The sequence below is a fragment of the Perca fluviatilis genome, chromosome 2, assembly GCF_010015445.1.
Source record: "Perca fluviatilis chromosome 2, GENO_Pfluv_1.0, whole genome shotgun sequence".
Classification (NCBI taxonomy): Eukaryota; Metazoa; Chordata; class Actinopteri; order Perciformes; family Percidae; genus Perca; species Perca fluviatilis.
The window spans coordinates 18,111,036-18,127,172 of NC_053113.1; the positions used below are offsets into that span (position 1 = coordinate 18,111,036).

At 41.3% G+C, this 16,137-nt stretch overlaps 1 protein-coding gene across 1 annotated transcript; it reads right to left on the reverse strand.

The window, feature by feature from the left end:
* Positions 1–8,261: 8,261 nt before the first annotated feature.
* LOC120573061 (heat shock protein beta-7-like) lies at positions 8,262–13,856 on the reverse strand. The gene is made up of 3 exons (XM_039822496.1): positions 13,451–13,856; positions 10,624–10,784; positions 8,262–9,064 (listed from the first exon to the last, which is right to left on the reverse strand). Exons 1-3 carry the CDS (start codon positions 13,695–13,697, stop codon positions 8,873–8,875), a joined length of 600 nt encoding a protein of 199 aa, XP_039678430.1. The 5' UTR covers positions 13,698–13,856; the 3' UTR covers positions 8,262–8,872.
* Between the last annotated feature and the right edge of the window lie 2,281 nt (positions 13,857–16,137).

The window sequence follows — 16,137 nt, forward strand, 5'->3', positions numbered from 1 at the left end:
AAAGTTTGTAAGTACACCAGAAGTTTATGTAAATAACACCTTGCCTCCTCTCTGCTGTTGTTGCTGCTGTAAGACGAGTGCTTAGGGACGTCTACAAATTACAACACTGAAAAGAGATGCAACAAAAATATTTATTAATTTAACTTTTTTTTTAAAGTAAGTGCTGTAGTATAACTAGCAGGAGACAAGTAATAATTGAGGTAAGTTTGGAGACATTACCTTATTTAATCATTGAATTAATAAATATTTTTGTTGTAACTCTTTTCGGTGTAGTAATTTGTAGACGGCCCTTAGCACTCGTCTAACTGAAGGTAGCAGCAGCAGCAATAGAGAGCTGAAGAGAGCAGGCAAGTGTTCATAAACTTCTGGTGTACTTACAAACTTTCCAATCCATCGTTTTATGAGAGCATAACCTATTTGTACTACTTGTAGACGTTTGGTATCATTTCGGGCATTATAATTGGGTTAATTTACGAGATACAAACGTGGGTCAGTTAGCCCCTGCGCTAAGCTATTCAGCTGATAACGCTACTCTAGCTAACTCTCCCAATGTTCGACCCAGGTGAAAAAAGCTTCTGGGGGGGTGTTTGGCTCGAGGTCATGGTGCAAAGGACCCTAGGGTGAATTACTCCAAACCATCACTTTAAAATACTTTTCTCAGATTTAAGCTTTTTTTTTTTAAGGATTATTTTTTGGGGGCATTTTAGTCCTTTATTTTCATAGGACATCTGAAGACATTAAAAGGGAGAGAGAGGGGGAATCACATGCAGCAAAGGGCTGCAGGTCTGAGTTGAACATGCAGCCGCTGCGCCAAGGAGTAAACCTCTATATATGAGCACGCACTCTACCAGGTGAGCTACCCAGGCACCCATCTTTAAGCTTTTTGAGTGTCATTTATTTATGATCTCCTCTGGCTTTCCCAACGTTTTAGACACAGATATGGTGACAATAAGGGTCCAAAATGATGAAAAATAGATGCATAACTACCACAAAGGGACACAAACCAACTACAAAGATACTCAAAACAACCTCAAGCAAAACCGCGACCAAAAAGCAATAAAACACAACTACAAAGAGATGCAAAAACCCCATGAGACAATGTATAGGGATATTCATCCATCCATCCATCTTCTTCTGCTTATCCGTTGTCGGGTCGCGGGGGGAGCAGCTCCAGCAGGGGACCCCAAACTTCCCTTTCCCGAGCCACATTAACCAGCTCTGACTGGGGGATCCCAAGGCGTTCCCAGGCCAGGTTGGAGATATAATCCCTCCACCTAGTCCTGGGTCTTCCCCGAGGCCTCCTCCCAGCTGGACGTGCCTGGAACACCTCCCTAGGGAGGCGCCCAGGGGGCGTCCTTACCAGATGCCCGAACCACCTCAACTGGCTCGTTTCGACGCGAAGGAGCAGCGGCTCTACTCCGAGCTCCTCACGGGTGACTGAGCTTCTCACCCTATCTCTAATGGAGACGCCAGCCACCCTCCTGAGGAAACCCATTTCGGCCGCTTGTACCCTGGATCTCGTTCTTTCGGTCATGACCCAGCCTTCATGACCATAGGTGAGGGTAGGAACGAAAACTAGGTAGATCGAGAGCTTTGCCTTCTGCCGCTCGCTTTCTTCGGCCACACGGTGCAATAGATTGAATGTAATACCGCACCGCCGCGCAGATTCTCCGACCAATCTCCCGCTCCATTGTCCCCTCACTCGCGAACAAAACCCCAAGGTACTTGAACTCCTTCACTTGGGGTAAGGACTCATTCCCTACCTGGAGAAGGCATTCCATCGGTTTCCTGCTGCGAACCATGGCCTCAGATTTAGAGGTGCTGATCCTCATCCCAGCTGCTTCACACTCGGCTGTGAACCGATCCAGTGAGTGCTGAAGGTCACAGGCCGATGATGCCATCAGGACCACGTCATCTGCAAAGAGCAGCGATGAGATCCCCAGCCCACCAAACTGCAACCCCTCCCCACCCCAACTACGCCTTGATATCCTGTCCATAAATATTACAAACAGGATTGGTGACAAAGCGCAGCCCTGGCGGAGGCCAACCCTCACCTGAAACGAGTCCGACTTACTGCCGAGAACCCGGAAACAGCTCTCACTTTGGTCGATACAGATTGGATGGCCCTGAGAAGAGACCCCCTCACCCCATACTCCGCCGCACCTCCCACAGTATCTCCCGCGGGGACCCGGTCATACGCCTTCTCCAGATCCACAAAACACATGTAGACTGGGCAGCATACTCCCGGGGTCCCTCCAGGATCCTTGCGAGAGTAAAGAGTTGGTCCGTTGTTCCACGACCAGGACGGAATCCGCATTGTTCCTCTTCAACCCAAGGTTCGACTATCGGCTAAACCCTCCTTTCCAGCACCTTGGAGTAGACTTTACTAGGGAGGCTGAGAAGTGTGATACCCCTGTAATTGGCACACACCCTCTGGTCCCCCTTTTTAAAAAAGGGGAACCACCACCCCAGTCTGCCACTCCTTTGGCACTGTCCCAGACTTCCATGCAATGTTGAAGAGACGTGTCAACCAGGACAGCCCCTCCACACCCAGAGCCTTGAGCATTTCTGGACGGATCTCATCAATCCCCAGGGCTTTGCCACTGTGGAGTTGTTTGACTACATCAGTGACTTCCGCCTGGGAAATTGATCCCCCATCATCCTCCAGCTCTGCCTCTAACATAGAGGGCGTATTAGTCGGATTCAGGAGTTCCTCAAAGTGCTCCTTCCACCGCCCTATTACCTCCTCAGTTGAGGTCAACAGTGTCCCCTCCTTACTGTATACAGCTTGGATGGTACCCCGCTTCCCCCGCTTCCCCCCTCCTGAGTTTTCCAGAAGCACTTTGGTGCCGACCGAAAGTCCTTCTCTATGTCTTCTCCAAACTTCTCCCACACCCGCTGCTTTGCCTCTTTCACGGCAGAGGCTGCAGCCCTTCGGGCCCTTCGGTACCCTGCAACTGCCTCCGGAGTCCTCTGGGATAACATAAGACTCCTTCTTCAGTTGGACGGCTTCCCTGACCACCGGTGTCCAACATGGTGTTCGTGGGTTACCGCCCCTTGAGGCACCTAAGACCCTAAGACCACAGCTCCTCGCCACAGCTTCAGCAATGGAAACTTTGAACATTGTCCACTCGGGTTCAATGTCACAAGCCTCCACAGGGATGCACGAAAAGCTCCGCCGGAGGTGTGAGTTGAAAGTCTGTCGGAGAGGGGCCTCCTCCAGACGTTCCCAATTTACCCGCACTACCCGTTTGGGCTTACCAGGTCTGTCCAGAGTCTTCCCCCACCCCCTAACCCAACTCACCACCAGATGGTGATCGGTTGACAGCTCCGCCTCTCTCTTCACCCGAGTGTCCAAAACATACGGCCTCAGATCAGATGAAACGATTATAAAATCGATCATTGACCTTTGGCCTAGGGTGCTCTGGTACCAAGTACACTTATGAGCATCCCTATGTTTGAACATGGTGTTTGTTATAGACAATCCATGACTAACACAGAAGTCCAACAACAAACAACCACTCTGGTTTAGATCAGGGAGGCCGTTCCTCCCAATCACGCCTCTCCAGGTGTCTCCATCATTGCCCACGTGCGCGTTGAAGTCCCCCAGCAGAACAATGGAGTCCCCCACTGGAGCCCCATGCAGGACTCCACTCAAGGTATCCAAGAAGGCCGAATACTCCGAACTCCTGTTTGGTGCATATACAAAAACAACAGTCAAAGTTTTCCCCCCCACCACCCGCAGGAGTAGGGAGGCGACCCTCTCGTCCACCAGGGTAAACTCCAATGTAGCGGCACTCAGCTGGGGACTTGTGAGTATCCCCACACCCGCCCGGCGCCTCACACCCTGGGCAACTACGGAGAAGAAAAGAGTCCAACCCCTATCCAGGAGTATGGTTCCAGAACCGAGACTGTGCGGAGAGATAAGCCCCACCAGATCTAACCGGTAGCGCTCCACCTCCCGCACCAGTTCCGGCTCATTCCCCCACAGAGAGGTGACGTTCCACGTCCCCAGAGCCAGCGTCTGGTCTGTCGAGGCCCCTGACCTTCACTGCCCCCCGTGTGGCAGCGCACCCGACCCCAGCGGTTCCTCCCACAGGTGGCCTGGAGAGATGGGGGCCACGTAGCTTTTTCGGGCTTTGCCCGACCGGGCTCCTTGGCAAACCCGGCCACCAGATGCTCGCTGACGAGCCCGCCATCTGGGCCTGGCTCCAGACGGGGGCCCCGGGCTTCCTCCGGGCAGGGTCACTTCACCTCTTCCTCGTTGTTTCATAGGGAAATTGCTTTTTTTTATAATTATTGGAAAAATATAATGTATATTTAAAACATTTTGAGGAATGGCACCTAGTTAAATAATATGTTGAAACGAGGCATTATATAGTATGTTGGAAAAAAATCATAAAAAGTCATAGTGATAAAAAGTGATAAAAGTCATACATTTGTTGTAAGTGTAAAAAAAGTGATGAATAAATCATAGTATAGTGTCAAAAAAGTGATAACAAAGTCATAATATAGTATGTCGAAGAAAGACATAGGATTGAATGTTAGTTTGCAAGAAGTGATAAAACAGTCATAGAAAAATGTCAAAAAAAGTGATAAAAAGTCAATATAGTATGTCTAAAATTGGGATAGTACAGTATGTTGAAAAAAATTGTCAAAAAGTCCCAGCATAGTATGTCTAAAACAAGTCATAAAAAGTCATGGTATAACATGGAGAAAAAGACATTAAAAAGTCATAGTAAGTCGAATGTTGGATGGTATGTTGAAAAAAAGTTTAAAAAAAAAGTAATAGTAGAAAAAAAGTCAAAAGTCATAGTATGGTATGTTGAAAAAAGTCATACTATATTAATTCGAAAAAGTCATACTATAGTTGAATAAGTCATAGTATAGTATGTCAAAGAAAGTCATAGTATAGTATGTCGAAAAAAGTTGAATAAAGTCATAAAATGTCATAGTATAGTTTGTCAAAAAAAGTCATAGTATAGTATTTTGAAAAAAGTAAAAGAAAAAGTCATAGTATAGTATATCACAAAAGTCATTAAAATGTCATGGTATAGTATGTTGAAAAAAGTCATTAAAATCATAGTATAGTATGTTGAAGAAAATCATAAAAAGTCATGAAATTCATAGTATAGTATGTCAAAGAAAGTCATAGTATATTATGTCTAAAAATGTAAAAAGTCACAGGATGGTATGTTGAAAAAAAGTTTAAAAAAAAGTCATAGTGTAGTATGTAGAAAAAAAGGCAAAAGTCACAGTATGGTATGTTGAAAAAAGTCATACTATATTAATTCGAAAAAAGTCATACTATATTAAGTCGAAAAAGTCATAGTATAGTATGTCAAAGAAAGTCATAGCATAGTATGTCGAAAAAAGTTGAATAAAGTCATAGTATAGTGTGTTGAAAAAAGTAAAAAAGTGGTAATATAGTTTGTCAAAAAAAAAGTCATAGTATAGTATTTTGAAAAAAGTAAAAAAAAAAAGTCATAGTATAGTATATTACAAAAGTCATTAAAACGTCATGGTATAGTATGTTGAAAAAAGTCATTAAAAGTCATAGTATAGTATGTTGAAGAAAATCATAAAAAGTCATGAAAGTCATAGTATAGTATGTCAAAGAAAGTCATACTATAGTTTGTTGAAAAATGTCCAAAAAAATCATAGTATAGTATGCCAGAAAGCATTTGCAAACATATTGATATATCATTTGTGTGGAGTAAAGTAAAAAAAAATGTGGGCATATCAGCGATTTGAAAAACTGGTACTCTGTGCTTTCATCCAGAAATAATGAGGATGTTTAACAAGGGCTGCCAATGAAGGAATGCTTGTTGCTCTTGTCATTTGGAGGCTCACTGAGCCAAACGTATATTCCTATTGTTTAAATGAGCACATCGGCTGAAAGTAGACAAGTGTATCTACATTTTGATGTATAAATGGTGTATAAGAAATAAGAGTTGTGGCCGTGAGAGAAAGTTAAAGAGAAAGTTTTAAGACAATGTTCTGTCTCCTCTGCACTGTAGCTGTGACATCAAACACACTGAGCAGGCCATAAAATCACAGAAAAAGCCTAAAGTAGCACTAAACTTAAGCAGTGATAACACAAAAACTGTAAAAGATATCACAAAGCTGAATCATTTTCTAATAACTGAAGGTTTCGTGAATAGTTTCAAGTTTGAATTACATCTGTAGGTGAAAGTATGTGGGAGGAGTAGCATTTAGAAATGGAAGAACCCTGAAGAGCATTTAAAGATTGCTACTTTGACTTTCAATGTAAAAAGAAAAAAGCTTAATATTTTAAAAACTATGAATGGTGGAGAAAAGTTGAATCCAAGAACTAATGTCATTAAAGAGCTGAACATTTTGATATTTTAATGTCTTTTGTAGCAGTAAGTATGCAGAAGAAGTAGGCGACCGAAGATTGTACGGAAGAATTGGATAACAATACTGTGAATGCTGCTGAATCAGCATTCACACAATAATAATAATAACTGAAGAATGCAATTTCTGAAGAAATTGGGGTGTGAATGCTCTATGTTGAAAGGCTGACGCTACATTGGATTGCTGGCTTGAATTGTGTAAGAAGAGCAGTGAGAATAGTTGAAAAAGTGGGAATGGGTTTAATTAGAATGAATGTCTTTGAACAGTTGAATAATACCCAGAATGTGTGAAAGATGTGGCGTATTTTAATTGCTTTTAGTTGAAAAAGTGGGTATGGTTTTAATTAGGATGAATATAATTTGCCTTTAACACCATCATCCCGGCTCTGCTCCAGGAGAAACTCTCCCTGCTTGGTGTGCCTAACTCCACCTGCAAGTGGATCACTGACTTCCTGTCTGACAGGAAGCAGCATGTGAAGCTGGGGAAAGACATCTCCGACTCACAGACCATCAGTACAGGATCCCCTCAGGGCTGTGTTCTTTCTCCTCTACTCTTCTCCCTGTACACCAACAGTTGCACTTCCAGTCACCAGTCTGTCAAGCTTCTGAAGTTCGCGGACGACACTTCCCTCATCGGACTCATCTCTGATGGTGACGAGTCCGCCTACAGGTCGGAGGCTGACCACCTGGTGAAGTGGTGCAAGCAAAACAACCTAGAGCTCAACGCTCTAAAGACAGTGGCGATGGTTGTGGACTTCAGGAAGAATTCAGCCCCACCTGCCCCCATCACACTCAGTGACTCCACAATTAACATTGTGGAGTCTTTCCGCTTCCTGGGAACTACAATCTCCCAGGACCTCAAGTGGGAGCTGAACATCAGCTCCCTCGTCAAGAAAGCACAACAGAGGATGTACTTCCTGCGGCAGCTGAAGAAATTCAACCTGCCAATGACAATGATGGTGCACTTCTACACAGACATCATTGAGACCATCCTCACATCCTCCATCACCATCTGGTACTGCCAAGGACAAGGGCAGACTGCAGCGTGTCATTCGGTCAGCTGAGCAGGTGATTGGCTGCAATCGTGCAATCTCCCGCCGCTCCAGGACCTTTACGCCACCAGGACTCTGAAGCGTGCTGGAAAGATTGTGGCTGACCCCTCCCACCCCGGACACAAACTCTTTGAGCCACTCCCCTCTGGCAGGAGGCTGAGGTCCATCAGGACCAAAACCTCACGTCACAAGGACAGCTTTTTCCTCTCCGCCACTAGCCTTATTGACAAGGCCCGGAAACCACCCTGACTCTCTCCACACCCACCTCTGGCTCTACATGCCACTGTACTTAATCTGCTCTTTTTATCTTAAGTGTTACTCTTATTTTATTACATCCTGTGTGTGTATATATACACATATATTTATATATTTATACTTATATTGTCTGTTCTGTTAACCTTTTGTTTAACTTATTTTAGATAATGTGTGACATGCACCTACGACACCAAAACAAATTCCTTGTATGTGTAAAAAATGTACTTGGCAATAAAGCTTTTCTGATTCTGAAAGTATAATAAGAATAATATCTTAAAGATGTGAAATATTTTGTTTTTGGAAAAGGCTGACGCTACACTGGATTGCTGCCTTAAAATGTGTAAGAAGAAGGTGAAGTAGTGAGAAAAGTTGGAATGGGTTAAATTAGTATGAATATCATTGAATAGTTGAATAACACCAATAATGTTGGAAAAATGTGGAATATAATGATATAATATTTGTAATTAATTTTAAGATGATAGTAAACAGGATTATTGGCCTCAATTTGGATGAAGAAGCAGTCACACACAACAACAACAACCTTTACAATAAAAAAAAGCTTCTTATACATGTTTTCTTTGTAAAAAAAACAAACACATTTATTGCATGTCTGAGAAACGACAAATTCCTCATACAATTTAGTTTGACACTACAGACAAAGTTGCCGGCTTGCTGTAATTGTAAAACGTTAAATGTACAGCACAAATTTAGATTTAGATAAAGATCCATATAAAAAAAGTAGATTATAATTTATTAATAGTTAAACATGCACTTTCGGCGGGTTTCATGGTCTGTGTGCAGTATGTCATAGTAAAAAATGAAAGCCACTCAAAAATATCTGACTAGTAGTAATTAATAAATAAAAAGATACTGTGGCAGACAGCAACCCCCACCCCATTGATGAAGGGAAAGATTTGACCAGTGGTGCCGGACATAAGGTCCGGGGGTCACCAATTTCAATGATATAAATAATCATTATTCAAGTCATTAATGTTAATATTAAATGTCATGGCAATCTTCCCAGAAGTTTCTGTGATATGTTCCAATGGACCAAAGTGTGCTGTTATTCACAGACATTTAAATTATAATGCCTTGATCGGCTTGATAGGTGAGTGTACCTCACAACACTGTCATCAAATAATATAAAAAAAAAGCTGAGATACTGTGAGAAGATGAAGCCACATTAAGTCAAAGGTGAGCTTCACTGCGGTAGGTGGGGACACCCAGGGGCTCCAGCCCACCCAGGGTCGTGGTCCGGTGGACACTCACCACCAGGGTACCATCAGGGTTAAGGGTCCCACTGACCGACAATGGGTCCATATCCTCCGGAAACAGGGACTTATGGGTGAATGTGTCACTGATACTTCCATCATCTAGTACCTGAAGGACAGAGACAGAAGGTTAAAGAAAGATGATGTGCATGTAGGGATTGATCTGTAGAAGGAGGGGGCAGCTGTTGGAAAGGGGTAAACAGAGGGAAGAAAAGATGATGAGAAGAAAGGTCGTTGAGCACTGGAGGACGGGAGGAGAAAGTGAGAAGAGCAACAGGGCCAAGCGAGGTGCGAGGGCGAGAAAAGAGGGTGAGAACCAGTGATAGAGAAAAGAGCGAAGAGGTCAATGCTGCTCAGGTGGTGGAGAGAGACAGAAAAGGGAGGAGAGGGAAAGGAAATGAACATGGACTTGTTCTCTCTGAAGACATGTTTTAATGCTGTTTCAGGCATTTAAAGTGAGTTGAACGTAGGTTTTGCCAATTTGTCTGCTGACCCCTATTAAAACGATATTCCTCTGCACGGCAGAGGCTTTCCCCCTTCTTCTTCTTCTTTGACTCTCTCACCTTTTAAACATGATTAACATCAAACAGTGAGGGTCAAAAAGGAGAAGGCTGGATGGCAGCAAGCAAGCTGACAGAACATGTGTCTGACATGATATGGATGCAGTTTGTTTGTTTGATTCTTTACTTATTGTAGAACTGTCAACCACTGTTTGTTCATGAGAAGACAATCATCATATATCTATATATATATATATACATACATTGTACTTTACTTGAATATTTCCATGTTATGCTACTTTATAATTCTACTTCACTACATGTCAGAGGCAAATACTGTACTATTCATTTAGGCTACATTGACAGCTCCATTCACTTTGCATATATTGTCATCTTATAAAATATGACACATTGTTAAACACATTATGTTATGTATGTACATTATATTATGTATGTCCAATTAGCTCTATCTTTACCAATGTTAAAATTCTGCTAATTTATTAATGCATCAGTAATAATAATCCAGCAGTACAACATAATAATACTTGATAAAACTAATAATAAAACACAAACATTTTTGATGCAGGACTTTTACTTATAGCAATATGTTTTATGATTTAATGATTTTTATTAGTTGTGTAAATATGTGAAATGTTTATATTTTATGGATCAGAATACTTCACCACCACCACAACTGCTCATCAAAGGTTACGGCATGGAAACCAGTTGTGCATAAATGAGAGAAAATCCACGCAACTTTGTGAAACATAACTTAAAAAAAATATTCTGATCCCCTTGTGCTCTCAGATTTAATGAAAATTATAAAATGAATCTATTCATTTATAAAACAAAGAAACGCAGCAAATCCACACACTTGAGAAACTGAAAACATTATAGATTTTGTGCTTGATAAATGACAATTGATCAATAATTTTTTTTTAAATAATCTTCAGTTTATCAACCCACCAATTAAATTACCAATTATTTCTGCACTAATGTGTAGCAGTTGCTGTTTCATTTGTATCATTAGTGCAGCAGAAAACATTTTATTATAATATTGGCGTTAAGCCAAGTGTGTGTGAATCATATTCACATATGATCTACTTGTTCCCTCATACACACACTCAAATGTACAACAACACACCTCTGCTAATTTAAACACACACACCTTCTGGGCATGAATGACAACATGGTGGTTATAGGCCATCACCACTATGTCATGCGGCTCAAACTGGCTGACGTCAGCTGACATGTAGTAGCTATCTCCCAGACATCGCACCCCGCCACCTGTGCTGCTCTGTCGGCCTGTCAAAGTACCGCCTACAGGAGCTGCAGGGAAACAACAGAGGAGGGTCCGCTTAGAACAATATAGAACATGTAAGACCATGGTTAGATGGATGGTTATACCTTTTATTTCATACATATTGAAATCTAAGAATAATAATACAATTAATGGAATATTATGGAAATATCAATGGGAATATTGAGACGTATAAATTAATGAAATGTATAAGAATTATGAATTATAGCATGCTCCGAATAAGTTTGAGCTATAGATTATAATACATGATCTGTTTTACTTTCAGAATACATTTACACTGTACTGTAAATAAATTCAACTTTTTCTTTCTCTGTATTACTTTAAAGCAATTATTCTTTTCTTTTCATTTTTAATGTCATTATGGGCTTTTGAAAAGAGAAATATACTCTATAATGAAATAAAAGTGAACTCCATTAAAACCCGTTTATTATAAATATCAGAATGACAAAATAACATTTCATACTAATCGTTTTCTTGAAACATTTCACAAATAGTGGTTCATTTTTACATTTTACACAATTTAGTCATGCATTATGTATTTCACAATGTCTTTGGTGCTCCATATGTTCAGGCCAAGCATCATCGCTCTGTTGTTTTTTTTGTATTTTATGTTCGGAATAGAACACAAAGGCCATTAAACACCACAAGACTGCAGCTTCTGTTTTGGCTGTAAATGTGGTTTACAGTCTGGAAGGAGACAATCTTTCACTAAAGAAGATACTCAGTGGGAACATTTTTAGGTCTTCTTTTTCATTTTATTTGACATTTGAGCACTAAAATATTCCAAATGGGTCAGTGAAATCAAATTTAAGCCTGATTATTAATTATGCTATAATCCACCTGTAGCGTCACACCAGTAATAAACCTTTTTGGTTGTTACGGCTTTGTGAGGCAGCAGAACAGTTTTAATACTTCATATTAGGCTCCTGTGTTTTGGATTAGCACTCCAGTTTTATTATTTAGTATTAGTATTATTTTTTCACCAATTTTTTTTTATGTGGCTCAGTAGACAAAGTCTGGAGCAATACAGGCTCTTTTTTCTCACAGAGAAAGCACAGAAGCTCTCACGACTCATGGCTCATTACTCTGTCTGAGCAGCAGGTCTTTTTCTTCTCTGTGGCATTTTTTCTTTCAATCAGCCCAACTCTGTAATGTGATATACTAATATCTCCTTCCTGCTGGTGAAGAAAGTGATTTTATAAAGGCTCTACCCTATGCCTCAAAATATGCAACCAAGGTATAGGCAAGGCACTAAAGCTTTGACTGTTCCAGAGCTGTTGATCAATGTGATGCTTATGTAACTTTTTCACAATATAATAACAAAAAATACCCAAGACAGCTAGACTGGGTAAACCCAGCCCGATCTGCTGGCGATTTGATTTCACCCTGCAGCTCAGGCTGGAAACCTGTACATTTATCTATCCTGCTTCCGTTACAAATCTGCAGGGACCAATCACAAACTGGCTTAACCACCTGGCGCGCTATTGGCGGGTTTAACATGATGAAGATAGAGAAGCAACGGCAAGCAGCTTTTTGTTTACATTCAACATGGCGACAACCGAAGCGCAGCAGCCCGTTGATGCCACTGTCGCTGCTGTTTTTAAAGATTTCAAAGGCAAGTTTTCTCTGAAAACAGAACAGAAACTTGCCCTGGAACATTTCCTACAAAAGAAGGATGTGTTTGCCTTACTACCGACCGGCTTTGGTAAAAGCCTAATGTACCAGCTAGCCCCGCTGGTGGCCAAAAGAATGGAGCTCAGCTGTATGTCACCCGGATCGTTGGTCTGATTGGTGGGACTATCCAATTGCGTACAGTCATTTGAACTATACCCGTTGATCATGCCTCTTGTGCAGTAGAAAATACAGAGCAGACTCCCCAGACTAATGTTCAATCTTAAAAGATTGAGCTTGGTCTGGTGATAGCCAGACTACAAGACAGCATTAAATTTGCCAAACACATCTTCATCCTGAACGTCTTTTCTTTTGTCTTGTTAAAAAGGTAAAATACAAAATATGATCAATGTAGGCTAAGCAACAAAACAGGGTTGTGTCACAACAAAAAAATCTTACATTTATCCTTATGTTACTTACATTATAATACTCAGACTATCTATCCTGCAATAAAAGAACAATATCATCTTCAACATATGTGGTAAGGATGCTGACTTTTTGTCTGACTATCACCAAGGAAACCACTGTTCATGTCCCGTGTCAAACCGAAAACGTTGACTTATTTACTTTACGTACCTGGTTTACTTACGCAACATACTTAACTAACGTCACGTACAAAAGTTACATAAGAAACATACATATGGTCCTGAACAAATGATCGTATATGACAAGTGCATATTTAAGGATTCTTGTTTTAAAATGAGTTAGCTGGAAACATGACCAAGTCAGCTTTTCAACCAATTCATGGTTGCAAACATGAGCTTCGGACTACATGTATGTAGATGGCTAGCAATAGATGATCAAATCTGTCAACAGTTGTGATTTCATCATGTCTACTTCTTTACGAAAAAATTTAGGGGCCATTTCTCTCAAAAATTACTAAGAATTTTGAGTGGTAACTCTTGCCACATTATAAACTGCATTTGGAGTACAGTAACAGAAAGCTTGGCATAGCAACAGTAACTAATGGGGACGGGGCTTTGCAATCAATCAATTTCCTTACCAGTGTGTCCATAGGATGATCTGCTGTGTCTGCTGAAGGGGGCCAAACAACTGGGTCCTCTGGGGCTCTCTTCTACAAACAGACTGGAATGATCAGCAGAGTCAAGAAACGGCTCAAAAAGGGGATCCAAAGAATCAGACGATCCACCCAGTGAGCCCTCTGACCGATGGGTGCTGGAGGTGCTGTAACGTGACGATGAGCGGTAGGATGAGGAGGATCTGCGGCTGGAAGATGTCAGTGATGCCATGGCAGAGAATATGCACACGTTCTAAATACGCCCCAGCCTCAGAAAACAAGATCTTACTCTAATTTGATTTCTGTTAAACCTCAGAATGAATACTGAGAATACAGTCAAGGAAGTGGTTTACCAAAAGCCATTAACCTCTCACTCACTGCCAAGGGGTCTTTGTTGTGGGTTTTTATAAAGCCCTGGTGCATTGTGGGTCAGTAAAGCACAGCATGTGCTCTGTAGTGTTCTTCCTTTAGCCATAAATGGCAGTTTGTCTAACCACTGGTGCCAGGAATGTAACGGACAAACTGATAATGAGTGGAGACCCCTTCTTATTCAGACACACAGCAGAGATAAGGCTGAAGGGGGCCACTTGGAGAGGCTGCCAGCATGTGGTCAGAAATAGCAGAATGGTGGAGTGGTCAGGTTGTCCGTTAGACTGGCACAGAATGTGAACCTTATCAATAATGCAAGACAAAATTGGCCATTTAAGTTTCGCAAACCTGCTAATGGAATTACAGACACACTCTAAGTTCAAATTGGAAATGGGGAGTGCTTCCTGTGAAAACAAATTTAAGGCCAAAATCACAAAATGTGCAAAAGCCAAGATAAATACAGCCCAAGTTGACCTTTAAAATTTCCTCTTTAAAACCTTTAATTGAAATGACATTTACCTATTGACAACACAGTTGTCCTCCAGGCAATGCCTATAATGTCAACAATGACATTCAAGACGAGTCATATTATTACTTTTATGCTTTGTACGTGTGTTTTTTTTTTCAGGATAATGTAGCCTCAGTATTAGCAGGGACACTGAAAAAAGTGCAGGATAATAGACGGATTTCTAAAATGTAGAGTCTCCTTTAGCTCCTCGAAGTCAGCAGTAAAGGAGTTCATCCATTCAGCTCTCCTGCCAGAGGTCCAGTGTCCCCACTGGGAATACTTTTAGTCTCTGGGTGGCACACCGTGGTCTCCAGAGCCCACAACACAGTATCTCTCCTGACCTCCAACAGATGGTGTATCATGAGGTGCACTCTGGCTGAATTCCGAAGAGAGGGAATGATGAAATGATGCTAATGAGGCAAAAGCAGACATGCCACAGAACAGCTGAGTAGAGAAAAGAAAATCAAAAAAGCTCCATTTAGCGTTTTTTGGGCATCAACTAATCATTGTCAAATCAACCATGAAACTCCCAAACAGTACTCCTAAACTCTAAAGGTCAGGCCAACTGCTGTGTCTTATAGCAATGTTTTTTGAATGCCATGTAAGTGTTGTAACTGACAGAGTTTCTTGAAAAGTAGCTGTTAGAAGTGGAAAGACAGTTTCTTGATGTATGCGTATATCCAGCAGAGTTCTTCTTAAATGTAATCCCTGAGATAATGTGAAGTTCAGGGATGTTGGTCCGTCTGTCCACAACTTTGGTCCAGACTGAAATAACTCAACTACTATTGGATGGAAATTTAGAGACATTCATGATCCTATGATGATATCCGATGATAATTTGTTTTATGACTAAATACCTGCAAAACTAGTTACAATCCAGTTAGTCTCAGCTTTGTGTTTAGTACTAATTATCATGTTAGCATACTAAAATGGTAAACATGATGAACAATTTGCTGCATTCACACAATGTTGGTAGAACAGGAAGGATGGGACAACCTCACCTATTATCCCATGATGGTTACCCCCACTGCTAGCTTTGTAGTAACATAATATGAATAGTATAAGAATAGCATTAACTTTAGTATGTATAAACTCCTTCTAGATTAGTATTGGATTGCAAATAGGCTAGATGTAACCATTATAAGTCATTTGCCAATTTAAATGGGAAATATTGTAGCTGTCAAATTCCTATTCCGATATCTTTAACTTGAAATTTCAGTTACCTCTGACTCAATTGTAATTACAGTATAAACGACATGACATGAATGTGGCATTATACCTGCCAATCATCAACATGTAAGCATTGTCATGAGCATTAGAATGTTGATGTTAGCATTTAGCTTAAACTACAGTCCCACAAAACTGCTAGAGTCTTGTCAACATTCACATTTGTTGCATTTTCACATTAGAAACCTCATCAAGGAGCATCTTATTGACACTCCAACAAACCAGAGCTGAGGGGTCCAAGGACTCTAAACCCTAATGATCACACACACCAGGCTTTGTTCGAAATCCATCACGTCCTGTCCTGATATTTCCCTCCCCTCCCTCTCCCTTACCGACCCACCAAATAGATTACTGAGCTTCCTGGGGGCCCATGATGTCATGGAAAAATGAAATACACCAGGTGTAGGATCATTAAGACCAGCAAGACTTTGTGTGGTTTCTCTGACTGCTACCCTTTGCCCTGACAAGAACTCAATAATGATGATGTCGTCATGTCAGCGAGCTAATTGCAGCAGGCTTTATGGTGTGTGTACCACAGTGAATGTCCAGTCGTAAATGGCATTGAAAG